At 47.0% G+C, this 27,645-nt stretch overlaps 1 protein-coding gene across 1 annotated transcript in view; it reads left to right on the top strand.

Moving 5' to 3' along the window:
- The first annotated feature begins 252 nt into the window (after nt 1-252).
- LOC135827314 (uncharacterized) overlaps nt 253-27,645 on the top strand; it is a 32,259-nt gene continuing 4,866 nt past the window's right edge. The window contains exons 1-17 of the mRNA XM_065339841.1: nt 253-729; nt 2,808-2,865; nt 6,770-7,562; nt 11,025-11,202; nt 11,871-11,937; nt 13,484-13,556; nt 15,004-15,368; nt 16,391-16,684; nt 18,188-18,274; nt 18,624-18,666; nt 19,272-19,381; nt 20,532-20,608; nt 22,605-22,668; nt 23,842-23,980; nt 24,529-24,606; nt 25,498-25,623; nt 26,549-26,656. Coding sequence (XP_065195913.1) covers nt 555-729; nt 2,808-2,865; nt 6,770-7,562; nt 11,025-11,202; nt 11,871-11,937; nt 13,484-13,556; nt 15,004-15,368; nt 16,391-16,684; nt 18,188-18,274; nt 18,624-18,666; nt 19,272-19,381; nt 20,532-20,608; nt 22,605-22,668; nt 23,842-23,980; nt 24,529-24,606; nt 25,498-25,623; nt 26,549-26,656 — 2,835 coding nt within the window. The 5' untranslated portion in view covers nt 253-554. The remainder of the gene's footprint in view (nt 730-2,807; nt 2,866-6,769; nt 7,563-11,024; nt 11,203-11,870; nt 11,938-13,483; nt 13,557-15,003; nt 15,369-16,390; nt 16,685-18,187; nt 18,275-18,623; nt 18,667-19,271; nt 19,382-20,531; nt 20,609-22,604; nt 22,669-23,841; nt 23,981-24,528; nt 24,607-25,497; nt 25,624-26,548; nt 26,657-27,645) is intronic.

The raw sequence follows: 27,645 nt of genomic DNA on the forward strand, positions 1-27,645 counted from the left end.
GTGTATTTACCACCATGTGAATCAACCATGAGTACAGCTGCAGTGGAGTCTTCAACTTCATACTACACGTATTGTCATTATTACTCTGTGCACGGCATGGGAATCATAGACCACACACTAGACTTCAGAATGCGCTGATCGCGCTTGTCTCAATGCTGCCTGCTGGTTGAGTTTATCTACCCCTATCGTAGAAGTGTGCACGATGCTCATAGAATGATACTATGCCGCAGCTATGTCAGGGAGACGCGGCCCTGCGGCCACAACACCACTTCAGCAACTGTCAACGCGAAACATCCATTTCTGTACGGCGGTAAAGAACGAGGCGCCAATCCTACCAGACATTCCGAGGGACAAGCACGTTTTTACCGCATCATTCCCGCGCCATTTCTCTTATGCTGCTTATGAGTATAGGAGTGTTAGAGAAATCCTGAATACCACCATCTGAAAGTTGTACTAAATTCCGAGAGCGTTGAAGGAGAAGAAGTCAACAAATGCCCATGTGTTGCTTGGCTATTCGCCTTGTCTAGCTGTGTAGCGACACCCCCGCCGCCGCCATGCAGCATCTGTATGTTACAAACCTGACGCGTCGCTGGACTCACGAGTCGCTGCTGAAGCTATTCGATACCTTCGGTAAAGTGTTAGATCTCACATGGACAGCGGAAACTGGGTGTGCTTTTGTGGAGTATTCCCAGGCACGGGAGGCGGAGTTAGCTGTGGAGCAATTACATGGTACGTAACGACTCCCGAGGACTGTGACATATTCCTCATGTCCATTGTACACTCAACACCACGTTGTTCTAACGCGGACCTCGTAATTCGTATCTGCAGAATCGTTTCAGTGAATTTCACGTACATGTATGTGGCAGTGCTATTCAAACTGTCCGTTTAGCATGCATGTAACGCGATGGTGTAATCCCCGCAGCATACTGTACAAATCCGTTGATTCCCGAGCTAGCTGTAGAGAGTGCTCAATATCAGAGATAGAGCATACTGTCTACTGAGAAGCTGAGCCTCTAGATCCGAAAAGGGGGCTTATGTCGTTTTGCGCGGTATTGAGAAAAATGCATTTGAAAGTTTAATTTTCCGTATTAAGCGATGTATAATTCAATTTTGAAACACCCATAACTCTGTGAAAGATAACGATTTAGGACCTAGGTTTTTCACAGAGTGCACTGCTGGGATACAGCAATGTCAGGGTATAGATAACTCAAAATGCTCAAAAATGACATAAGCCCCCTTTTTGGATCTAGAGGCTCATATGTCAATTTCTATAAGATGATTACATTCTTGGACTCGGATGGAGAGCCAAGGGTTCAATTTAAAAAGAAATGACCAAAATGTTACATGTTATCCATAGTTGGTGTCCAGCACTAACACTAACGGCAGTTATAAGTAAGATGTTGTGTAGTCAGAAGGTGCAACAGCTAACACAATACTCACTGATGTGATACAGACGTTCAACGACCTGATGATAAGCTCTATCATGTCTTGGATGCGCACACCAACAGCCTTCCCACTTGGAAGGTTCTAAGTTTTGAAATATTAAACATGAGAAAGGGGAGGGACTTACACCTGTTAGTGTTGGACACAAACCACGGACGACATGTAACATTTTGGTCCTTTCTTTTGAAATAATTACATTCGTCTATGAAAGGTGCCCATACACCGTACAGGCAACTACAGTTGTATGGTCGTGTAGTTTCATAGCAAGTGCATACTGATCGGAAATCCGCATCCTTCGTCCTCTTTCCATCGTTGCCCTACATGTAGAATCATGTACATGTACATGTAGAAATAAATTGAACGATATTACATGTAGATCTGCACATGAATACAGTGTACTCATCAGCGTAATCTGGTTCTAACTCACTAACAGGGGGGGGGGGGGGGTATAAGAAGTTCCCTTGTTTCCAAATCAGTATTACTTGTGTGTGTCGCAAGTAGACAACCACATTCAGAGGATTATACCATCTACGACCAGATTTCAAACCACAAGTTATAGTACTTAGAGGGCCAGGGAATTTCTTATGCTCCCCCCCCCCCCCCCAGAATACAGAGGGTCTGAACAGGGGCCCAGGGCCCTTCCCAAATGGTCCATATCTGTCTTGTTGTCCTGTGTTACTTCTCTTGTTGTCCTGTGTTACTTCTCTTGTTGTCCGGTGTTACTTCTCTCGTTGTCCGGTGTTACTTCTCTTGGTGTCCGGTGTTACTTCTCTTGTTGTCCGGTGTTACTTCTATTGGCCTCGTTCACTGATTGGTAGTACAAGGAGGGCTGTGCTTGCTAGAGGAAAAGAAGAAAAACACATATACATGTATCCAGTTTGTGCAATTGGTATTCCAGGCTCCTCCCCGCTCTCCTCCCCGCTCTCCTCCCCGCTCTCCTCCCCGCTCTCCTCCCCGCTCTCCTCTCTGTTCAGGTCAGAATTCTCGATTTACAAGTTCAGTTGTCTCATGATCGTGTATAGAAGTGGAATTCAGTCACAGCAGGATGTATACTCCGCCGAGGGCGCCAAACCGATCAGAGTGGCACACTCTTGTTTATATAGTTTTGCTATTCCACGTTCATGTATGTACATGTAAGTGATTATTTGATAACCGCAATCAGTAATACAAGCTGGATCGACATTTGTGTACACTGTATTCATGTACATGTATTGTAAAACTGTGGAGACAATGTGCAAAAAAACGATGAAAATTCAGTGTACACAAATGTCGATCCAGCTTGTATTACTGATTGCGGTTATCAAATTGTTGTCTCCTCGCCGTTTGTTTAAGTGATTATTGTCGAATATTTGTTTGAAATCCAGGACGCGAGTTTTATGACCACAACATATCCGTGATACAGGCAGAAAAACCGCTGAGCAGGCAAGTCCACATTTCATTATCTCTTTTTTGCCTGTGTATGTCTGTCTTTCTGTCTGTCTGTCCATCTATCTGTCTTTCTCTGTCTCTCCCTCTGTCTCTATCTCTGTCTCTCTCATTGTCATTCTCTCTCTCAGTCTTTCGCAGTCTCTCTCTCTTTCTCTCTCTCTCTCTCTCTCTCTCTCTATCTATCTATCTATCTATCTATCTATCTATCTATCTATCTATCTATCTATCTCTCTCTCTCTCTCTCTCTCTCTCTCTCTCTCTCTCTCTCTCTCTCTCTCTTTCTTTCTCTCTCTTTCTCTCCGTCATTCCCCTTGCCCCTCCCTCCCACCCCCCATGGTGCCCGCCGATCCCGAGACCCTTGGTCGGACGAGTCCACCACATCTCACCAGCGCAGCTCACCAGCGCACCTCACCAGCGCAGCTCACCAGCGCACCTCACCAGCGCACCTCACCAGCGCAGCTCATGTAGCGCCCACACACCCATTGTTGTTTCGGTTGGTATGTGCACTGTGATTAAAAAGTGAAAGAATAAAGTGCTTCCTGAGAACCGGTGGTGCATTCACAAATCGCGAAAGTTCAAACCATTATGATAACAAGTTAGAACCAAAGTAAACGACAATCAAAATTCGGCGTAGAATTTTAAAACACTCAATTGAAGTGTAGTACGAGTGGGCACAAAAGCTTGAAAAAGAAACCGTTGCCCAAATAATGGCCTACCAAGTTCTGTCATGCAAAGGCGAAGGTACGCCTCAGCCAGGCAATAGGCTGATAAGGGGTTCCCGACCCTGCAGTGGGTGTAACTTTGTAGAGGCCCTGCAGCTCAGCTTTGGATACTCTACAGCAGCCCATCGCAGCACTTGCCATTTACCATACAGTCATTACAAAACAAGGCCGATAACTTATAATGTACATGTATGCTCAGGCGATGAGGCTATGATAGTATGGCCTTGCCCTGTACGGCCAATACTAAAATACAGTAGTGATATGAGTATCAGGGAACCCTACACACACTGGTGGCTAGTCTCCAGTATGTGTGGTCTATGATCCACTCAAAACTGGGCCTACGTCAAGTACTTGTTAGATAGTGACTGTGTACGCCAACCATTCACATAATGGACGCCGTTAATCAGCGCCAAGATCGTCCAGTCGCTTCCTGTTGCTCCTTTACTTCGCAATACTTCGCATGGATACCTATCATGGGAGACTCACCAAACCAATAAAATAATGAAAATGGTTATGTATGGAGTGCAAAAACTCAAAATCTGAGATTTTTTAAGTCAAAGGAGAGGAAGAACATCAATACATGTAGATTGAGAACCAGGGGTGCTAATACAACACTGGAAAGGCACTAAAACAAAATATCTGCAGTAGCGGATTTAGACTACAGGTACTTTGAAGTATATTGTTCAACACGTGAAACTAGGTATGCCAGAACCTGAGAAGCAGTAAACTTCATAAAGCTTCCTTACCTGGCAATTAAATAGTGTGGGACTATCGAGTGAACGTATATCAGCAGGAAGTTTATTCCAAGCAACAGCGATAAGGAAAAGGAAGGATTTAGCGAAATAATTGCCAGTTGGTGGAAGGACAAGAGTCTTGGGGTGTCGGGAGGATGATGAAAATCGAAATTTGAAATCAAAGAGAACAGAAGGAAAGGTGTAGACAATGTGGTGAAAATTGCATAATGAAAGGATCTGTAAAGACTGTAATCGCCTTTTTATAGCTTCCCAGCCTGCACGCTGGTTAAGATTTTCTTTTGGAGTCATCCAATCTGGCTTCCTCTTTAATTTGGCGGCAAGATCTTCTCTGGCTCCAGATGCTTGGAGCATACTCATACTATCCTGGTCTTGGACCGTCAGAGAGTAAAACCAGACGGGTATAGAGTACTCTAGGGTAGGGCGAACGTATGACTTATACAAGGTAGACATGGCTGATGGAGGAAAGAAAAGAGCCATACGACTAAGCAAGACCACTCTGCTACGAAATTTAGAGACAATGGAACGAATGTGCGCACGGAAATCCAGGGAGAGGAGGAGGTTAATATGACTCCAAGATGGCGATGAGCCTCAGTTCGACACAAGCTAGCTTCATTCATCTGAACAGTTCGCTCTGCTGCCGTGGTCCTGCCTGACTGGATTTATAATATGGGCGCACTAACTAACGTCGACGCTGGCATGCAAAGTGTTTTAAAACCTGATCCAGAATGTTCAGCCCAAGAGATACACGCTGCTAGATCAGTCTCAATCTGAGACAAGTGAGCCGAATTTGTGGTAGACGGTGGGGAAATACAAAGAATGTTGGAGTCATCCGCAAAAATGCTCAAGGTGTTGGTAGTCACTGTTTGGATACTGTCGATCTTTTTTTAATTTTTTTCCACCTCTCGCATGCATCGCGCATACGATTTTCGGGTGACGAGAAAAAAACGTGTTGCCTAACAAGGCATGAAAATCGTTCTCATCTCTTCACAGTGAGTTACTGTGTGTACTGTCCCGATCCCGTGCATGCAGGCTGTAGTCACGTGTAGTGTACTGACGTAGTAGGTCTACGTAACTATGAATACCATCATTTCCATGCCAAATATTTTTTTTCCTTTTTTTCTGATTCTTGTTTTGTTTGTTTTGTGTCGTGGAATGTTTTTGATTTTTTGTTTGTTCCAACAAAGAATTGCAGTATTGTTACTATTGTAGTACTAGGATCCCAAGAGTCCATGGCATATGGCCACACTCTTGATAACACAGTAGTCTGTATACTGTAGTCTGTAGTACTAAGTCTTGTTCCTACTGCCAGGCAATGCCTGTGCATGTGGACATGCACGTAGCGCGGTGTTGCTCCCTCAGCTCGTCGCACAGCTTGTTTCCAACAGTGGAGCACAGTCACGGATGGCAAGATACAATTTAGCGCACTGGGTATAGCCATGTAGGGCTGCAGACTCGGAGTGGTAGCTCACAGCTGTATTCAAGATTCGAATTTGAAGAATTATACAGGCCTGTACAGTGTAGTCCAACGCAAGTCTCAGATTTGGAAGACTATGGGCCGTTCATCACTTAGAACGCTGCGCAGATGGGCGATAATCTCAATAGTATTAGTACGCTCTGTAGGCTTCAGCCATCAGCCCCCAGTAAGCCATACTGCACCAGATCCAACGTCTTTTCTTGGTCAAGGCCACGCTTGTCTTCAGAGTTTAGTCAGAATCATCCTGGTATTCAGCTGCTTCACTAATACCAGTGCTCAGAAATAGTGCTGCCCCCCCCCCCCTTCTCCAAAGGTAGGCAGGTGCAGTGAACGATTACAAAATAATTATGTTGCAGTTTCATGCTTTATGGACTCTATGAAGCCGCAGATTGTGTTGTCGGAGTTCACACTTTTTTTAGTACAGATTTATGGTATTGTAAGCCCAGTTTTCACTTGGATGGTGTGCTGAGAGGGAGTGCGTGCAACTACAGTCAGTGTTGATGGTCAGACTACTAGTAGAGACAGTACTCAGTACAAGCCTACCGACAACTCAAGAGTATGACAATTATCAGCTCTGAGGAAGCTGTGTGTACACAAACTGGTCTTCATCGACAGCAGCTGCAGCAGCAGTACTGGATTAAGAGCGTTAACAACAGGAGGAACAGAAGCAGCAGCAGCAGTAGCTTTAGTTGCTGTTGTTGCAGCTGTAGTGCAGAGATCAGCATAAAGAGAACGTTGTGTGTGCCGTTTCCCTGTGCAATCGTTTCTAGTTGTAGTTGCAGTTATAGCGGTGGCGGCAGCGGCGGCGCTGGTGACCTGGAATCATTACAGATTAGTAGGAGTACTAGTAGTAGTGGTAGTAGTAGTAGTAGAAGTAGTGCTTTGGATTGGCCACAAACACTGTGTGACTCAGATTGTTTACCATATCTTCCTGCATTGCATTGTAGGACAAGTGTGAGCAGTCAACAGCAACACAGTCAAGCATTGCATCAGCCGGACCTTGCCTTGCTGTCAGACGGTTTCGCTATCGCCGATTCCATTCCATTTGTTCAATCCAGCCGTTCCCAGCACTCCATAGCAGCAGCGCTGCACGAGACTGGAAATCGCCCTGCTGCCACTGGCAGCACTACATCTATTAGTGCAGCAGGCTATGGCAAGGATGTGGCGGATTCCAGCAACAGCAACAAGGTGGCTAGTAGTACCACAGGTTCCAGTGATGCTACAAAGAAGAAAGAACCAAGTCTTCAGCAGCAGCAGCAGCAGCAGCTACAGCCAGCACCTAATACTAATGGAACTGGAAAGAATGCGCGTCTCTCAGCTCAAGGCACAACGTCTCCAGCTGTTAGTGGCATCATGGGGGGAGAAGGAGGAGTAGGAGGAAGCAGCAGCAGCAACGCAGGTGCAGCAAGTACCGCCAATGTTATATCCGCTACTGGCAGCAGCAAAAGCACGGCTATTCCTTCTCTTGCTTCGGATGTTGTCTTGTCTTCCAACACTATAGGCAATGTTAGCAGCGTGGCAGCAGTAACAGATATAACTCAGACGCCCTTGCAGCAGAAACAAGAAGAGAATCCAGCAGAGCGTGGTCGTGATGCCAGTCATGCTACTACTGGTCATGCTGATACCAAGGAGAGCTCCCGACATGACAAGAGCAAGATGAAACACACAAGCAGTAAAGCTGCTCACGGCGGAAGTGGCGGGGATGCTTGGATCCAAGGTCCTCATTATCAACCGAGTCAGGTAAGACCGTACCGTTGCTGCCAGTGTTACCCTGTTTTGTTGTTGCTGCTGCTGCTGTTGTTGCTGCTGTTGCTGTTGCTGCTGCTGCTGCTGCTGCTGCTGTGGTTGCTGCTGCTGCTGTTGTTGCTGCTGCTGTTGCTGCTGCTGTTCCTGCTACTGTTCCTGCTGCTGCCGCCTGTTCTACTCTGCTGTTGTTGCTGTCTCTCTTTTATTTGCTGCTCTTGTTGTGAGGGTGTTGTCCTGCTGATGCTTCTGTTTTGGTGATGGTAGTACGAGGTGATTTGGCAATCTTTTAACTAGTGTGTAAAATTGGCTTTTGTTCGGTCTATTATCTGCCCTGGATGGTTAGATCGAAACATTTCGTATTGCTTCTGCTGCTGCTGCTGTAGCCACCACTGCCGCTGCCCCAACAGTCGCTGCTGATGTTTTCTGCTGCCATCGCGCCGTCGCTACTGCTATCACGGCTTCTATTGTGGTGGTGGAGGTGGTACTGCTGCCGCAGTCAACGCTGCTGCTATCCCGTCGTTGCTCCTCCTGTTGTACAGCTGCTGTTGCTGCTGCTGCTGCTGTTATGAAGACTCTGTTGTTGGGTGTGTGTGTAGTGGAGCTGCCTGTGCAGCCACGGATCCTTCTGCTACCACCACCACCACCACCACCACGGCTGCTGCTGCTACTTGAGTTCTTCCTGCTTCTGCAGTGGTGGTGATGATGCTGATGCTGCTCATGCTCTTGTGCCACTGCTGTTGCATTCGGTGCTGTGGATGGTGCTGTGAATGGTGTTGTGAATGCTGCTATGGATGGTGCTGTGGATGGTGCTGTGAATGGTGCTGTGGATGGTGCTGTGAATGGTGTTGTGGATGGTGCTGTGGATGGTGTTGTGGATGGTGTTGTGGATGGTGCTGTGGATGGTGCTGTGGATGGTGCTGTGGATGGTGCTGTGGATGGTGCTGTGAATGGTGTTGTGGATGGTGCTGTGGATGGTGTTGTGGATGGTGTTGTGGATGGTGCTGTGGATGGTGCTGTGGATGGTGCTGTGAATGGTGTTGTGGATGGTGCTGTGGATGGTGCTGTGGATGGTGCTGTGAATGGTGCTGTGAATGGTGTTATGGATGGTGTTGTGTATGGTGCTGTGAATGGTGTTGTGGATGGTGCTGTGGATGGTGCTGTGGATGGTGCTGTGAATGGTGTTGTGGATGGTGCTGTGGATGGTGCTGTGGATGGTGTTATGGATGGTGTTGTGGATGGTGCTGTGAATGGTGCTGTGAATGGTGCTGTGAATGGTGATGTGGATGGTGTTATGGATGGTGTTGTGGATGGTGCTGTGGATGGTGTTGTGAATGGTGCTGTGGATGGTGCTGTGGATGGTGTTATGGATGGTGTTGTGGATGGTGCTGTGGATGGTGCTGTGGATGGTGTTGTGGATGGTGCTGTGGATGGTGTTGTGGATGGTGTTGTGGATGGTGCTGTGAATGGTGTTGTGGATGGTGCTGTGAATGGTGTTGTGGATGGTGTTGTGAATGGTGTTGTGGATGGTGCTGTGAATGGTGTTGTGGATGGTATTGTGAATGGTGCTGTGGATAGTGCCTTTCATTATATTTTCTGCCGTGGAAGAATATCCTAGGACTGGGGTATAATGAGGAACCCGGTGGACTAATTGCTGAACCTACTGGGTGGACTAATTGCTGAACCTACTGGGTGGACTAATTGCTTAACCTACTGGGTGGACTAATTGCTGAACGTACAGGGTGTACTAATTTCTGAACCTATAGGATGGACTAATTGCTGGCTAATTTACTGCTGTAACTTCCTGTAGTGAGACGGTGCTGTTGCTGGAGGTGATGTCCTTATTTCTACTGCTGCGCCCCCCCCCCCCCCCCCTGTGCCACTGTTGCTACTGCTGTTGCTGTTATTGCTACTGCTGCTGTTAATCCTGCTGTTGATGCTGTTGGTGCTGTTGCTGCTGTGGATTCTGTTGCTGCTGTTGCTGCTATTGTTGCTGCTGTTGCTGCTGTTGTTGTTGCTGCTGCTGCTGTTGCTGCTGTTGCTGTTGTTGTTGTTGTTGTTGTTGTTGCTGTTGTTGTTGTTGTTGTTGTTGTTGTTGTTGTTGTTGTTGTTGTTGTTGTTGTTGTTGTTGTTGTTGTTGTTGTTGTTGTTGCTACAGTTGCTGTTGTAGGTGCTGTAGTTGCTGTTGCCGCTGCTGTTGCTGCTGTTGCTGTTGCTGCTTCTACTTTTGCTGCTGGTGCTGCTGTTGCTGCTGTTGCTGTTGCTGTTGCTATTGCTGTTCTTGCTGCTGCTGCTGCTGTTCCTGCTGTTGCTGTTGTTGCTGTTCCTGCTGTTGCTGTTGCTGCTTCTGATGGTGCTGTTGTTGCTGCTGTTGCTGCTGTTGCTGTTGCTGCTGTTGCTGTTGCTCCTGTTGTTGTTGCTGCTGTTGGTGTTGTTGCTGTTTCTCTCGTTGACAGCAGCCATAGTACTGTTGTGGGTGTTGTTATTTCTGCTCAATGTATGGACTAACTGGACTAACTGGACTAACTGGACTAACTGGCCATCATACATGTAAATGCACATGTATAGCTATATAGTGTGTATGATTGCAGAAGGGTGCACTGAGTGTGGTGAGAGTGCTCGAATAGGAAGGCAGCAGAGCGGAACAAGGCCATTTTGTTTCACATCTGAGTATCATGCTCAGTACAATACCCGAATCAATTCTACCACCATAGCCTCCTGATCATTCCACCAGCAAGTCGAACACCCTGCGTAAACATTAAAATGGGATCCCTAGTCCTCAAACTACCCCAGCCCCACTGGTTGCACACAGATTCTCTACGCTGCTCAATTCTAGCGCTACACCGCACACTATCAACCTAACACTCAAAACCGTGTAGCACCAGCACACCTAACTGTGAGCACCAGCACACCTAACTGTGAGCACCAGCAAACCTAACCGTATAGTACCAGCACACCTAACTGTGAGCACCAGCACACCTAAGTGTGAGCACCACTACCTGTGTCTCAGTATCCACCTTCCACACCTATTTCTTGCACTTGTACATGTGATGTAAGTATGCGTTCTGCCAGGATCAACACTATCTCCATGTTGCATGATGATTGCAATCAGCATGAACACACACACAGTTGCCAGGATCAACACTATCTCCATGTTGCATGATGATTGCAATCAGCATGGACACACACAGAGTTGCCAGGATCAACACTATCTCCATGTTGCATGATGATTGCAATCAGCATGAACACACACAGAGTTGCAACGAACAAGCCTTCTTCCACTGACCTACTGCCAATGTGAATATTTTGTTTAAACATACATTTAGCAAATGAGAAAACAGGAGATGGTATGCCTATTCTCATATTCATCATCTCTTTGTCTCTTGCTGCTGCCACTGTTCACGCTGCCGCTGTTGCCGCCATCGCTGCCATATTGTCTTTTGTTGTGAATATGGATAGGTGGCGCATCACCCTGGAGATCCATCTCAGGCCTCCGGCATGGGTAGACACACAGCACGCGGCGGCAGCAGCAGTCATCCTCCTTTCCCAGGAGTGGATCCAAATCAAATGCAATGGGTGCACTCTCAGTTTGGCCAGCAGCAGCAGCAGCAACAGGTTCCTGGTGCTGCATTGAGAGGTCAGTCAAATTACACTATAGATGGTAGTCTCTGTATCAGTGTGTAACCGGCTTTGGGTTTGATCACAAACAAGATGTATGCTTTGTTTCCACATCCATCTCAATCGATCTCTTTCATTGCAACATTCAAAACAAGAGTGAGTGGTTGCCTGTCCCACTTTTGTATTTTTTTTTTAATCAGGTTTTAGCATATTAGCACATGCCATTTGGTGTTAGCTCATTGTGACTTCATGCTTACCGCGGCCCGAGCAAGCCACATCTGTGCAATCTGAAGACTGCTTGTTCTGGTGTGACCCCGCCTAATGGTGATGTAGACTGCTTTAGGCTGCTTCAGACTGCATTAGGCCACTTGAGCTGCTTAAGGCTGTTTGCCTCAACCTAGTCTACTGTACTGCCTTTACGTTAAATTGCAGTTTGCTGTTTGGGAGCACGGAGACAACATATGAAGCAGGAGAGTGTACATGCTTGTGCCTCACTGCTTGGATTAGTCATTGCCAACATTTCTCAGAGTTATTCTTCAATAGATGTGTACATGTACATTAGTATAATGTGGGAAGTGGAAATAAATTATAACAACATCAAAGTGCATGGGAGGGTTTTTAACACAGAAATGCCAATATACATTTAGTGACACCTGGTAATGCCTATTGTATTTGTTCTGTGTTAAGGTTCTGCTGGCATGGATTCACTTGCTGCACACGGGCCCTTTGAAAACATGCAGAAGCAAATGGAAAGGTAATTGGTGTATATTTATTTGCATTGTCAGCACATGCATCCTCCATCATACAAAGAGAGAGAGAGAGTGATTTGTTGAGTTCATTACCTGACCACAGCAAGGACAATGGGCACCAGCCATGCTGTTGTAATGGCTGCTGGGTTTTTACTTTCCTCCCTGAGTTTCAGCTTCTGCTCGTTCTAACTTTTCACCACAATTAGTGTTGGATCAAACTTGCGCTGAAATACTGGAATTGGCTCTTCAATTTTGTATTTTGTGTATGGATGTATGTAAAAAAATATAAGAAATCAATGTTGCCTGAAGAGTGCTTTTGCACGAAACTCAGAGTAGCAACACTGAGAAACTAAGAAATCGATGTATGCATGTATGTGTGTGTATTGATGTATGTATGTATGTATGTATGTATGTACACACACAACAGAGGCGAAAGGCTGTGTTAGCTGTAACTTAAAGTTTCACGCATCGGAGCGATCATCAGACAGCAGCATTCACTATCGAATTCTCTACGAGCAGGCCTAGATTTTTGATGCTAGTGTGGAAGTTAGTGCATATGTGCGAAGTGAAGACGTGGCATTGGGACAATGATATTGAGTTGTTTTGTGAGAGTTAACGGATATAGGTGAGAATAGAGGCGATAACAGGGCAGTGTTACCGAGTCATTGAAGGCGATAGCGACGGTAGCGCAAGACCACAGCAAGAGTGAAGAGGGAGAGAGAAAGCACATGGCGCCAAACCTGGTGCAGGTTGCGCCATGTTGCAAAACTCACGTAACTGATGGTGAGAATCTGGACAGGTAATACTTGTTCTCTTGTCTGCATTTCGACACCAACTCCGTCCTTTTGTTGATGTTGACCGTTTTGTCTGCTTTCGCCTCTGTTGTGTGTGTATACTGCTCTGTACATTCGTACATTGAGCACTCTACTTCGAGCTTCCTGGACCGGCCTTGTTTATGTATTTATGTATGTATGTATGTATGTATGTATGTATGTATGTATGTATGTATGTATGTATGTATGTATGTGTGTGTATTTCATTTAGGTATGTATGTATGTATGTATGTATGTATGTATGTATGTATGTGTGTGTATTTATGTATGTATGTATGTATGTACATAGCAGACTCAGCGGGGGACGTTCAGGTTGGTCGTAACTCTGAGTTTCATGCCTGTTGTTGGCTAAGCCACTCTGCTCACGCCTGCCCGTCACCCAAAGACGATCTCACTGGCCCATTGCCCGCCATCCTCCTGGCACCTCCACCCATCTGCTGTACACTGCCTCCCCATCGCCTCTTTCCGCACTTTCATGCTCACACCTGCCTGTTGCCCGCCACCCTCCTGGCACTTCTACTGTCGCGCCTTGGCCCGCGCCAGCTTTCTCCCCATACCTTGCACCAGATTTAGCGCTAAATTTGTTTATGCTTGAGGCCCTATGTCCTTATCACTTTTGTCTTATAATTGCCTAACGGCATGAATATTGTGTGAATTTCTGCTTATTTCTCGTGTTTGTTTGTGGAAATTTGTACTTGGTTGTTCCAATCCTAAATAGTGCACTGCCAGTGGCTGGATCAGGCAACGCTCCTAACTCTCTTGCTACTAGTGGCATGGATAGACCGCAACATGTAAGTAGCATGCACTGAATATGTGTAGGACTCGATGATTCGTCAAGTTTCCACAGAAATACCACTCACAGGCCACACATATGTACTTGCTTGTATCGCGATGACCAAGCAAAGCCATCGCGATTTTCTCTGTGAACGTTTCCAGGCTCCACATTATTATGACTCTACTCGCCTGCATGCCATGGGTTGAGGGCATTCACATACATACACGATCAAAGGCATGTGTACGTTTTGAACAAGACTGATTTCGATCAACTGTTGGCATGGTGTACTTGTAGCTCGGGTCTTGGGTGTGTGCTCCTCTCCCATATAAAAGGTGTTCAGATAGAAACTCTTGTTCTGAGAGGAAGTTTTGGCTGGTAGACTGTGCATTTCATCATCGTCATCTTTTAGACATCAAAACTTGGTACACCCTTAGTGCGGTGATATTTGTTCGCTATAGACTGTCGAAGTGCTGACGTCACGCTCCCTGAAAACTTGTAGTTACCTGGCCAAGCGGTGACAAACAAAAGTTGTGTCACCTGGGAAATCACTAGGGACCAGCATGCTCGTCCTTGGGAAATCACCTAGGGATCAGCAAGCTCGTCCTTGGGAAATCACTAGGGATTAGCAAGCTCGTTCTTGGGAAATCACCTTGAGATCAGCGAGCTCGTCCTTGGACTCCAAACAGGAATCCAAATACTAGTATGACTGATAACAATCAGGGTGGTGTCAGACATATTCGAATTCTTGTGTGCCTGATCTGTGTCGTGCTAGTCATGCCAATGTGATGCACTGAAAAAGGGTTTAGAGGCTAGTTACACCTGTACAAGCCTAGCCTATGTGTCACAAAAGAAAGTGTGATCACACTGAAACTCTTCACGTAGTGCCGTGTAGGTTTGATGTTGTCATTGTTGTCCCCCTGTTCACGTAGTGCCGTGTGGGTTTGATGTCATTGTTGTCCCCCTGTTCACGGTTGCCGGGATAATTTTACACGATTCTTTGTCCTTCTACATTTTGATCCCCAGTTGTGTGATGTGCACACACCATTGTCATGCTTCTCACTTCATTGCTCCAGTTAGTGCTACTTTAGTTTATTCTCACTGCTTTCTGTTCCATATTTAGTAGTGTTTGATTAATATTCCACCCATTGTTGCGTACGTTCACTAAAGATCATTGAGAGAAAACGGTTCTCTAATTTTTTTCCCTATTCCGACTATACTGTGATGCCATCAGCCGCTGTAGGAGCTGCCCCTTGATCCTTGAGGGTGTTGGAGTTCCTACGGACGGGAATTGCCGGAAACTCAGTCGTAACTGAGTCTAATTGAGTATAACGTGAACCGTTAAGGTTTTTTTTTACTGTGGTGACTTTGAGTATAGCGCGAACCGTTATTAATTTTTCTGTGAAGACTTTGAGTATAGCCCGAACCATAATGTATTTTATTGTGATGTCATGTTTTCTGTGCAGATGACTTTGGAGTATAACCAACCGGGATCATCAGCTTACAGTCTGTACGACTACACAGGAAGTACGACTGCTGCTGCTGCTCCTGCTCCAGGTGCCTATCAGACTGCAGGTGGAAGTTCTAGTGCTGCTGCTGGTGGTGGTGGTACTGCTGGTCCTGGTGGTGATCATGCAATGCAATTTGATCAGCATGGTCATCCGCACTCACAACAATCATTTCATCATTTCAACGCCAGCTCCCCTAATCATCAGCATCATCAGCCTCATCAGCAACAACAGCAGCGTCCGCCATCTTTTGCACACTCCCAGCAGCAACAGCAGCCAATGCGTAATGACTACCATGGTGTTATGCAGACAGGATTTGAAGGGTAATGTCTTCATGCAAACACTATACATGTATACATGTATACATGTATACATGTATACATGTATACATGTACATCTGGCAAAAGTGTGCATACTGTAAATATGGGATCGGTCATTGTAATCTTAAATATCGCTTTATAGTAAGAGAATGCTCGAAATCAAAGACCAACGCTTTAGGCGACACGAGCTATATCACTCACATTCCGTAGCACTGCAAGAAACTGCCATCAGTACTGCTAAGGGGTCGTCGAAAAAGTTTTCTGTCCTGCCTGAAACGAAAATCGTTCATTTCGTACTCGGACCCCCTCCCCTCCCTCCCGTCCCTCTGAAACGAACACAGCTTGCTATGGTGGATGACGAAAATCACATGCATGTACATGTCGTGTGTACAGTGTCGGTCGACTTGCGACTTTGGCTCGCACCCCCCCCCCCCCGAATCATGTTCGTTTCAGGGACGACAAAAAACTTTTGCGACGACCCCTGAGAGTGCGCAAGTAAGAGTGTGCAACTGTCATCTCCGTCCTATGTGCCTGATGCCTCGGCACGCCCCCTTCATTACATCATGCCACTTAACTACAGTCCGTAAACTGCGGAAATCAAGCACCACACTTTCCTTCCGGTTTGAAATGGACTTCCGTACATACTGAAGTTCAGATGCCCAAAATTTAGTTTGCGTTTGTACTCAAACGAATCGAGCAAAACAGGTGTGCTGGTACGGGAGATTGTGGGTTTGAGTGCATGCGTCCAGAGTGCGGTGGAGGCAAGTCATGTAATGAGATCATTTCCGAGTTGTGCACACACCATACCGGCATACTCTTGCTTATGGACCCTTGATACATGTACTCCGAGATACAACAGGAAACTATCAGAACTCTATATTATACCAAGAGCCTATCAGAAGTCATTTAAAATAGACCTTGTGTGTATATGTGTGTGTTTATGTGTATGTGTGTGTCTGTATGTGTCTGCTTGTATGTGTCTGTGTGTGTGTGTCTGTGTGCTTGCCTGCATATGTCCAACGTAGGTATGGCCAACCACCCAACTATCCCGTAGTGGGTGGCCATGGATTCATTGGAAATGGTGCCTATGGCAACGGTCGCATGAATGGAGGAAATTTGGTTAGTAGCAGTCTTGGCCGTAGTGGTTCCGTGTCAAGCAATGGACCATTAGATGGATCTGGTCCTGGATCTGCTTCCGGTCAGCTTCTCTCTTCAGCACCAGGCCAGCAGCAGAGTGCTGCAGCAGCTGCCGCCGCCGCTGCTGCAGGAGCAACGGGCAGTCAGAGTGCCGGCCATTCTCACTGTGACTTCCCACTCAGGTGAGAGATTCTGCATTGCCAGTTGATGATAATGATGGTGATGATGACTAACCATTTAAATAACTGAAGCAGATATCAATATCCTTGTTGCATGCTTGATGTCTTGTGTATCCTATTTTCGTCAATGGGGACTGCTCTCTACGCTATTGTATTGCAGTCAATGAGGACCGCTCTTGGGGGTATTGTATTTCCATCCATGATAACCGCTGCTCAGGCTTTCAGTAATGAAGTTCTGGCCACAGTTACTATGAAGTGGTGTTATTGAATCCCGATTTCTGGGCATATGTGCAGCTAATTCACGGCTACATGTACTGGGTTATACTGAGCTGTCTACTAAGATCCTCAGACTGGTATCATGCTGTCTACTAAGATCCTCAGACTGGTATCATGCTGTCTACTAAGATCCTCAGACTGGTATCATGCTGTCTACTAAGATCCTCAGACTGGTATCATGCTGTCTACTAAGATCCTCAGACTGGTATCATGCTGTCTACTAAGATCCTCAGACTGCTATCATGCTGTCTACTAAGATCCTCAGACTGCTATCATGCTGTCTGATGGGTGTTTCACACGAAACTCTGAGTAACGGCGGAAAAGTATTTGCTTGCGTCATTGCTGTGTGATCATTGTAGTGGATATTACTGATTACTACTAACCTATGAGTGTGAGTGTGAGTGTATAACCTACTACAAGTATGAGTGTAACTTATAACCTATGAGTGTATAGTCTTTGACTGTCCTTTTGGAGCATGAAGTAATCACCAGCAATCACCGTACTCTCTTCGTTGATGTGTATACCTCATGAGTGCGTGAGAGAGAGAGAGAGAGTGTGTGTGTGTGTGTGTATGTGTGTGTGTGTGTGTGTGTGTGTGTGTGTGTGTGTGTGTGTGTACGTATGTGTGCATGTGTGTCCCATATGGTGCAGTGGAATGTGCAGCGATTTCCAATCGATAGGTTGCGGGTTCGATTCCCGACGATTATGGTCACACACGTCTTTCTTCTCTTTCTCATTCTCCTAGCTCTTCTTTCATTCTCCTGGGTGGTTACCAACAGCCAGTGTAGGCCGGAGTATGTGGTGTGGCATGTGTGTGTAAAAAAATGAAAAATAGGGATTAAGTAAAAAAGTAAATTATCGTGTCCGTTCCCCAAGGGAACTCACGACGGCCGCTAACACCCGATAAACCCTAGCGGCAGATGCAGCGCCTAACGGTGGGATTCACTGGCCAGAAAAAGCCACTTCAATCAGCTGTGTGGTGGATACCAGGCTAGAATATAGTGGCGGTCAATTCATCAGCCTTGCAAGCTGTTGAATGGTGTAATCCCAGCACAAGTTGCTATGTCTAACATTGCTGTTCGCTATCATCGCTTACACGATGGGCATGTCTGAGATCTGAGGTGTGTGCATGCACGTGCACGCATGGTGATTAGTATTGCCGGCATTGCCATTGAATGTACAAATCTGTTATGACTATCTCTTTATTTGCAAACCTACGATTTCATGCAGAATCCTTGTGCCAAGTGAAATGATTGGCGCTATCATTGGTAAAGAGGGCCATACAATTCGAGCTATCACAGAGCACACCGGTGCTAGGTATGTAGTACCCACTATTCATATCTACAGTAGTTAAGAACCCACTATAGCCTTCTCCTCATCATCCTCTCTCTCTCTCTTTCTCTCTTTCTCTCCCCCCCCCCTCTCTCTCTCTCTCTCTCTCTCTCTTTCCCACTCTCTCTCTCTCTCTCTCTCTCTCTTTCCCACTCTCTCTCTCTCTCTCTCTCTCTCTCTCTCTCTCTCATGGCAGTGTAGAACAGTGTTGACTGCACCCTCATAGCAAGCACCGAATCATATCTCTCAACATGTTTGATGGGTTCGAATACAGGAGATATTGCCATGCTCTTTGTGTTCTTTGTGCTCTTGGTGTTCATGTACCTATTGCTAGGGTGGATGTGCACCGCAAAGAGAATCCCGGTGCGGCAGAAAAGGTATGCCTCTATAGAAACTCAATGACCTATTTTTGTGTCACCCAGATTTCATCATGTTACTGTTAGGACTGGACTGGTATGATACAGACGTCTGAAGAAACAGTTGAACGGTCTGTGCTGGGATGACAATTACATGTACACTCAAGCTTAATGGTTGAGCATCGTTTGCCAGTGAAGGATGCCGGTGTTTACATCGAATTTCCTCGCTATGGTGTTGTGTATGTGGGCCAAGAGCGCAGTGTGGGATGGTGTTGTGTATGTGGGATGGCAAGAGCGCAGTGTGGGATGGCAAGAGCGCAGTGTGGGATGGTGTTGTGTATGTGGGATGGCAAGAGCGCAGTGTGGGATGGTGTTGTGTATGTGGGATGGCAAGGGCGCAGTGTGGGATGGTGGCATTATGCAGTGTGGGATGGTGGTATTATTTTTAAAATGGCTTCGAATTTCAAATTTTTTCTGCTCCTATTGCAGCAGTGCTGGGCATGGAGCTGTCTGACGGTGTGGATGTGTTTTGGTGTGTTCTGTGTTCCCTGTGCGATGATGTGGGTACTAGTGATGCATGTTGATGTGCATGTTATGAATTGCCTTGACTTGTGTTGTACCTACAGGCTATCACCATCATTGGCACACCAGATGCTTGCTCAGCTGCTAGCAAATCTATTGGCGAGATCATGCAGAAAGAAGCCATGACTAACTCCTCATTCCACACTGATAAGTGGTGAGCAGTCATCTTTATCATTCTTGGTGTGTCATTGCATTGGCTCAGTGTTTGAGCAGACGCCAATATCTATTTGTAGGGAATTTCATGATCTCTTCAGTGTGACATACTTGCATGTAGATATTGCACTTTTGGTAACCTCCCGCGCGTCCATGTTAGCGCGGTGCACTTCAGCGCGACCGCCTTAGCGCGAGGCATGTCAGCTCGGTGCCATTTCAGCGCCGTGTCTTGACAGCACCAATGATTTAAGCGCGAAATTTTAAAGCGTAGGACATGTCAGCGCCAATTTCTTCAGCGCAGATTTGACATGAGGCACTTCAGCGCCGTACATGTTAAGGGGGCAGCCTGGTCGTAAAATCCCTGAAAAATCGAATTTGTAAATTCATGTCGAGTGCTACATCAGTTGAAAGAGCGTGAATAGCTGCAAAATCTCTGAAAATGTTGTCTCGATCGGACCAGCTATTCAACAGTTATGGCCAAATCCCGCTAGCGAGAGTGCAGACGAGACCACCAATTCCGTGCGTACAATAATGCGTACGCTACTGTGTACTATAATACACGCGAAAAGTGCTTCGCGCTGACATAATTATATGCGCTGAAGTACCTGGCGCTGACGTTACCTCGCGCTGACAGTACATCGCGCTGAAGTGCCTTGCGCTGACATTACCTTGCGCTGAAGTGCCTCGCGCTGACACTACCTCGCGCTGAAATGCCTTGCGCTGAAGTGGTCGCGCTGAAATGCCTCGCGCGAAAGTGGACGCGCTGTGGCGGGATGGAATCGCACTTTTGTGTCGTACTCACTGATTTCAGGGGATATCGGCTGTTAGTCGACCGATAACCAATTAAGACATCTGTCCAAGATGTTTTTCTCCCCTCTTCTGGTCAAACCCACTTACCCAGTTCCTGGTACTGAGCATGTACAGTACACACGTGTATAAGTAACGTTGTGTATGCATGTAACCCTATCTGTGTGTGTGTGTGCGTGTGTGTGTGTATGTGTGTGTGTGTATGTGTGTGTGTGTGTGTGTGCGTGTGTGTGTGTGCGTATGCGGGTGGGTGCGGGTGCGGGTGCGTGCGTGTGTGTGTGTGTGTGTGTGTGTGTGTGTGTGTGCGTGTGTGTGTGCGTGTGTGTGTCCACGTATGTCTACAGTCAAGGTCCTCATGGTAACCTGCCATGTATTGCACTCAAGATCTTGGCACATAACAATCTTGTTGGCCGTGTCATCGGTGAGTGAGTGACTGAGTGTATATTCATAGGCTGCTGCTGCTGCGTTCAGCCGGTGATCAGAGTTCAGCCGGTGATCAGAGTTCAGCCGGTGATCAGAGTTCTGTATCCTCTACTGTATACTGTAGAAGCCATACATATAACGAAGTGCTAGTTCTAACGAGTTTACGAGGAGGAATCTGCCGTTAAAATAGAAATTGTTATACAGAAATCAATACATGAGCCAGCGCACGCGAAAATCGACCTTAGTGACACACACTTCAAACTGAGAAAACGCACTTCAAACATTCTCTTTTTTCGTGTGATGTGCGATATATCAGGGAGAATGCTCTATCTTCTAAGACCCGTAACTCAAGTTTTACTCAAGATTTTTTCAAACGTTTTTTTTGCATTGAATTCTGCATAAATCCATCTGCCTTTTTATCCAGTGTCATCTCAGTTTCTGAAAATATGTCACTAAGGGTGATTTTCGCGTGTGCTGGCTCACATATACTGTTCTATTGAGCATTCAGAATGCGTGAGAATCGTTATCTTTGGTACAGGCGTCCCTCTCTAATCCGGCCCTTGTTTATCCGGAACCCTTGCCAACCGGCGCACTTTCTGACGAAACCGATTTTTTTCGTTCAATTCCTACATCTTAATCCGGCACTTGAATTCCGCCTCCGGCAGTGACTTTTTGAAACGAATCGCTCAAACTGCACAGTTTGATTTCATAATTCGGCAGTCGTAAATCGCGTGCTGTACAAGTGCACTCCTTGCCAGGCCAGGCTAGGCCAGTCTGGTCAGTGCCACGCGCGCGCGCGCGCGCGGCCACTTCAGAGTTCAGTTCAGTTGACAACTGTACTCGACCTCGCGCGGGAGAGTTCAGTTCGGTTGGTTGTTAGGACTTTTCCGAACCCTACCTCAATTTATACAAAGAGAAAGACCAAGGAACTACAAGTTACGCTATACTGTCCACTAACACCACCAGTTTCTAAACAATCAGCTCATGCGATAACAATAATAAAGCCGTGCACCAAATACTTGGGTCGACACGGAAAAACTCTGCGTTTTGACGTATGATACATGCATGCAATTGGGTAGGGCCGGGTCAGAGGGCAGGATTTCTTAATCCAGCACCCTCGTTAATCCAGCAGAAAACGCCGTAGCAAAAGGTGCCGGATTAGAGAGGGACGACTGTACACGTAAAACTAGTCAATTTTGGGAAATCATTGTATATGCGCGTCATGAATAATGGCTTTTACAGTACTATTTCTTGATCTGTGTGCAGTGTATTGATCAGTATGCATTGATCAGTATGCAGGGCCTTGTTCTAGAGTGGTGCATGTGCCAAGTGAATTCATACCTCATCATTATGCTAGGCTAGGAGCTTACACTACATGTACCAAGTACAAACCCTGGCCTGCTGCTGCTGCTGCTGCTGCTGCTGCTGCTGCTGCGGCAGAGTACGGTATAGCAGGAAATACAAACAATAGGAGGACAGAGAAAGTGTTTTTACTCCGAGTTTCACGCACTAAGCGATCATCAGGAAACAGGAATGAGAAATCAAACACTTTCTCTGTCCTCCTATTGTTTGAACCAGCTCTACCACTCGGTATTGAGCACTCTCTTGGACAGCCTGGAACCTCTCTGTTTTATAGCAGGAAATATTCGGACGGGAATATTTTCGGACAAAGCCGAATTTCGACCTTTCATACGGATTTTATTTTCGTACAGTGCTGCATGCTAAATGCACGTGTTCGCATGCAGTACGCATGTATAGTGTACATAATTTCACATGAACAAATTTTAGTACGGAATTAATTTTAGTACAAAAGAAGCCGTGTACGAAATTGTACGAAAATAAATTCCGTCCGGAAATTTCCTGCCATACAGTATGTTACTGTGCCGATTTACTGATCCTTTCACCTGAATTGTTCCATCATGTCACAGCAGCCTTGCAGCAACTCATACTTATCTCCATTGATTGTTTTCTCTCTTATTCTCACTGTGACTCAGGCAAGAATGGCAACACACTAAAGAAGATCATGTCTGAGTCTGACACGAAGATCACAATATCTAAGTATGCTGCTGACAGTAGATATGCATTGTACACTGTGTCTAGATATTCATGTTCACAACACCAGTAGGAATGCAGCATAGGCTACCCATACATTGTATACTCGTACACACAGGACCGCAGTATAGCCGGTAAAACCAGTGTTCAGGGATCTCTGGTATTAGCGATCACCTGATCGTAACAACCGATATGTTTGCATTAGTACTATAAAAGTACAGTTAGCTCGGGATTCGCGGCCGCATCACCTGACGTGTTGGGGAACACATCAAGCAAATACATTCGCATCGGCGGGCCACCACTTCGCCCATAATATCCTTAGTGTCGAATGCAGACCTCACAAATGAGTCAGGGGAGAGGGGATAAGTCTCTGAACAAGCGGGCATGTAAAGGCCCTATACCCCCATAAACCCATAAACCCATAAACCGCATCCTTGTTACCCTCACAGTCACACCGAGCAAGTGAGTACCAAGTTCACCATGGGTGTCGGCACAGTTCATTGCATGTAAAGAGGCACTCGCCCGCATCAACGCGATTGAGAGAGCACTAAACACACTCCCTGTTACCAGCGCAGGTTTGAACTCGGAACCTCATGATTCGCAGGCAAGCGCCTACAAGCCAATCGGCTATACGCGTTGGTACTATGAATTAGTTCTATGAATATACGAAAATCCAAGAGTCTCCCCCCCCCCCCCCCCCCCAGAGTGTGCAACTCCCACATACTCTGCTGTCCCGACAGAATTTCAAGCTGACGTCATTTTGATGGTGCAATCGTAATAATGAATTAGGGGTACACCGGTGGATGGTAACATCATCCTGTGCTGTGTGTGATGTTAACTAAGCCCATTTTCTCCTTTCGTAATGGTACATCACGATCATACTGATGTGGATATTGATATCCTGTGGAATGACCGGGGCCGGCACCCTTACTGCCTTAGCGCCTACACACACTGTACAAATGGTCCAGCAGGGATCGCTGCTGCAAGCCCAGCACCCGGTGGCTGCTTGACTGCTCAACGGATTTCAATGTCAAGTACAATAGTAACAAAGCACGTGTGTGTGTGTGTGTGTGTGTGCTTGTGTGTGTGTGTGTGTGCTTGTGTGCTTGTGTGTGTGTGTGTGTGTGTGTGTGCGCGCACGCGTGCGTGTATGTGTGTATTCCTTTGCTGTATATTTAGATTGTCAGAGTTGACAGCAGCCAATATGGAGCGGACTATCACCGTAGTGGGTACAATCATTTGCAGTTCTAATGCCGAGTCACTCATCTCCATGAAACTGCGCGCAAGTTATGAATGCGATATGAATCATCTTATTCCGGTAAGTCACGTGTATGTATGTGTTTGTGCACGTGCGTGCATTCGTGTGTGTGTGTGTGTGTGTGTGTGTGTGTGTACGTGTCCGGGTTCATATACTTTCTATTTGAAGTATACATACCTGTTAACCATGGACTGCTTCTGTCTAGATTAACTCTTGTGTAATCAATGGTGCTAGTGAAGCTTATATCAGATCCACTCTGATTTAGCCACCCACACTAGTAGCAAGTATTAACTTCACTGGGAGCAGGAGTAACTGCAGTTGGATCTCAGGACGGATACCGGGCCCCGATGCCGTCAATCCTTTTCCTGCACCTTGACCTCACCCACTTACTGAGGTGTGGTGAGCCCATAAGTGAGATCATTTTCAAGCCCACCGAGAGTTTTGGGGGATTTCAGGGGGTGTCGGCCGTTGGACGGTTCAATAGCCAATTGTGTCATCTTTCCAAGATTCCTTTTGAGTCTCTCCGCTTTCCCGCTTGCGTGTGTGCGTGTGTGTGTGCACATGTGTGGGATATTTGTATTATGCTATTGGTATTGGTGTTGTCACAGCAACAACATCCCTTGCCAAGCCCTATGTACCCCAGCACAGCATCATCAGTCAGACAGTCTTCATCTACACCTGTATCTGTAAGTCCCCCCCCCCCCCCTCCCCTTGCACACTATACCCGCTCGGTGGTTAACGCCGATTCACAATACCACCTTTGCAACGCGACATGCAACTTGTGGCAGTTGCGACAAGAAAAACGCCTGTCGCGAGCTGTTGGGTGCAGTCGCAAGGCACCTGTTGCAGACAACATTTGCGACATGTGATGTGCGACATACACCAATGGAGTACAGTTTCTACTCCGGGTGCACGTGCATAGTACTATTCACTAGCAGTACTGTGCATGCACAGTACTGCTAGTGAATAGGGATGGTGCAAACATCAAGGTGCAAAGTGCAAACACCAAGAAGATTGTAAACCATCATGGCATGTGTCGCGGTCACGGCTCGTTGTAGGTATCGCGAGTCACATGTTGCATGTCGCAAAAAGTTCAACGGTATTGTGAATGGGCCTTTAGAGCCCTCTCTTGAATAGTGCCTCTGTCCCTGAGAGACAATGAAATAGCCCTGTCTTGATTTGTAATTCCTCCCCCCCCCCCCCCCCAGGCTTGTGATCAAGTGCATGTGTGCATGTGCATGGGAGGGGGACCAATTTCTGACAATTTCTGACAATGATCTAATACATGTACATGGTTGTATAATAATTATGTGTGTTTTGTGTGTGCATTCGCGGATGTGAACTTCCTAAGCTAGTTGTCCGAGTTCTTCAACACAATTGCATAGCTGGTGGTAACGCGAACGTGTGAACTTTTTTAAATTTTTTATTCGCGGTTGCTTGTGTGTGTGTGAATGTGTGTATATGTGTTTGTGAATGTGTGTGTGTGTGTGTGAATGTGTGTATGTGTGTATGTGTGAATGTGTGTATGTATGTATGTGTGTGTATGTGTGAATGTGTGTATGTGTTTGTGTTCACAGCCTGGTATAGTCTCCCCAGACTTGATGATGGGCGGTGGTTTTGCAGATGATGCAGCATATTTGCAGTCACCCTCAGCTACGGGTGGTAGTGCTAGCGCTGCTGCTGCTGCTGGCACATCTGCACAGGTAGGTCCTGACCATCTGCACATTGTCCACGTTTCTCACTACTGTAAGTCTACGAATTTTCGGCCTATTCGAATTTCAGCCTTCCAGGGCTAAAACCCAATTCGGCCACATCAAATTTTTGGCCTGTGCTGCTCGCGCCTGTATTCACTGTCACACTGAACAAAACAAAATTTCGGCCAAACATGACCAGGCCGAAAATAGCCGAAAATAAAAATGCACCGAATATTTGTTGACTTACAGTATCTGTATCCCCCTCCTCCCCTCCTCCCCTCCTCCCCTCCTCCCCTCCTCCCCTCTTCCCCTCTTCCCCTCCTCCCCTCCTCCCCTCCTCCCCTCCTCCCCTCCTCCCCTCCTCCCCTCCTCCCCTCCTCCCCTCCTCCCCTCTTCCCCTCCTCCCCTCTTCCCCTCCTCCCCTCCTCCCCTCCTCCCCTCCTCCCCTCCTCCCCTCCTCCCCTCCTCCCCTCCTCCCCTCCTCCCCTCCTCCCCTCCTCCCATGGTGAAGTCGCCTTCCCAGCAGCGACCATTCAAATTTTTTTCAGACTTCGAAACTTCTCCTTCTGCACAGGTTGGTGGGACGTAGCCTTCACTGTTCCACACACTTCACGTAAAAACTAGCACGTACCCCAAAACGTAAAATACTTATAAGTTTGGGGGAGTTGAGAACGGGAATGTCTGAAAACTTGTTCCCATTGCTTTTAATGTCGCAGTTTCAGTGTGTCTAACTCAGTCATTGTGTGTGTGTGTGTGTGTATGTGTGTGTGTGTGTGTGTGTGTGTGTGTCTCTCTCTCTCTCTCTCTCTCTCTCTCTCTCTCTCTCTCTCTCTCTCTCTCTCTCCCTCCCTCCCTCCCTCCCTCCCCCCTCTCTCTCTCTCTCTCTCTCTCTCTCTCTCTCTCTCTCTCTCTCTCTCTCTCTCTCTCTCAACAGATTGAGATTGTTCACCTAGCTGTGCCAAGCACTGCTGTTGGAGCTATCATTGGCACAAAAGGCAAAGAGATACGCAACATCTCTCAGCTCTCCGGTGCCACTCTCAGGGTAGGTATACTGTACTGCCACCACCGCTGCCTCTGCCTCTGCCACCATCACTGCCTCTGCCACCATCTCTGCCACTGCCTCTGCCACCATCACTGCCTCTGCCACCATCTCTGCCACTGCCTCTGCCACCATCACTGCCTCTGCCACCATCTCTGCCACTGCCTCTGCCACCATCACTGCCTCTGCCTCTGCCGCTGCCTCTGCCACTGCCTCTGCCACCATCACTGCCTCTGCCGCTGCCTCTGCCTCTGCCTCTGCCTCTGCCACCATCACTGCCTCTGCCACGGCCTCTGCCACTGCCTCTGCCTCTGCCACTGCCTCTGCCACCATCACTGCCTCTGCTACTGCCTCTGCCTCTGCCTCTGCCGCTGCCTCTGCCTCTGCCACTGCCTCTGCCACCATCACTGCCTCTGCCACTGCCTCTGCCTCTGCCGCTGCCTCTGCCTCTGCCACTGCCACCATCTCTGCCTCTGCCTCTGTCGCTGCCTCTGCCTTTGCCTCTGCCACTGCCACCATCTCTGCCTCTGCCTCTGCCACCATCTCTGCCTCTGCCTCCACATTTGCCTCCACGTCTGCCTGTGCCTGTGCCTTTGCCTGTGTCGCTGCTTCCCGCACTACAGCACACAGTTGCATTACTGTTGTACATTGCTGGATCAGTAGATGTTGGCTGTCCAATTACCGTAAAAGTCCGTAAATAAGTACGTATTTACTTTTGAATTTAGTAGCCACACCCGTACTAACGTTCGGGCGGGTACTGACTTTCGGGCATGAACTAACTTTCGGGCCTGACTTGTGTGTAGTGGAGAAGTCATTTTTATGTAGATGTGCATGCTGCATGCTGCATGTGCGCACCGTACCGGTACTTATTTCGGGCAGTATGTTTATCGGGCTTGACTTGACTTCAACAGACAGAGTCAAAAGAATGAAGGGGGTATATATTTCGGGCAGGTACTTATTTACGGACTTTTACGGAATATTTGAAAACTTTG

Source organism: Sycon ciliatum, chromosome 11 (assembly GCF_964019385.1).
Source record: "Sycon ciliatum chromosome 11, ocSycCili1.1, whole genome shotgun sequence".
NCBI lineage: Eukaryota > Metazoa > Porifera > Calcarea > Leucosolenida > Sycettidae > Sycon > Sycon ciliatum.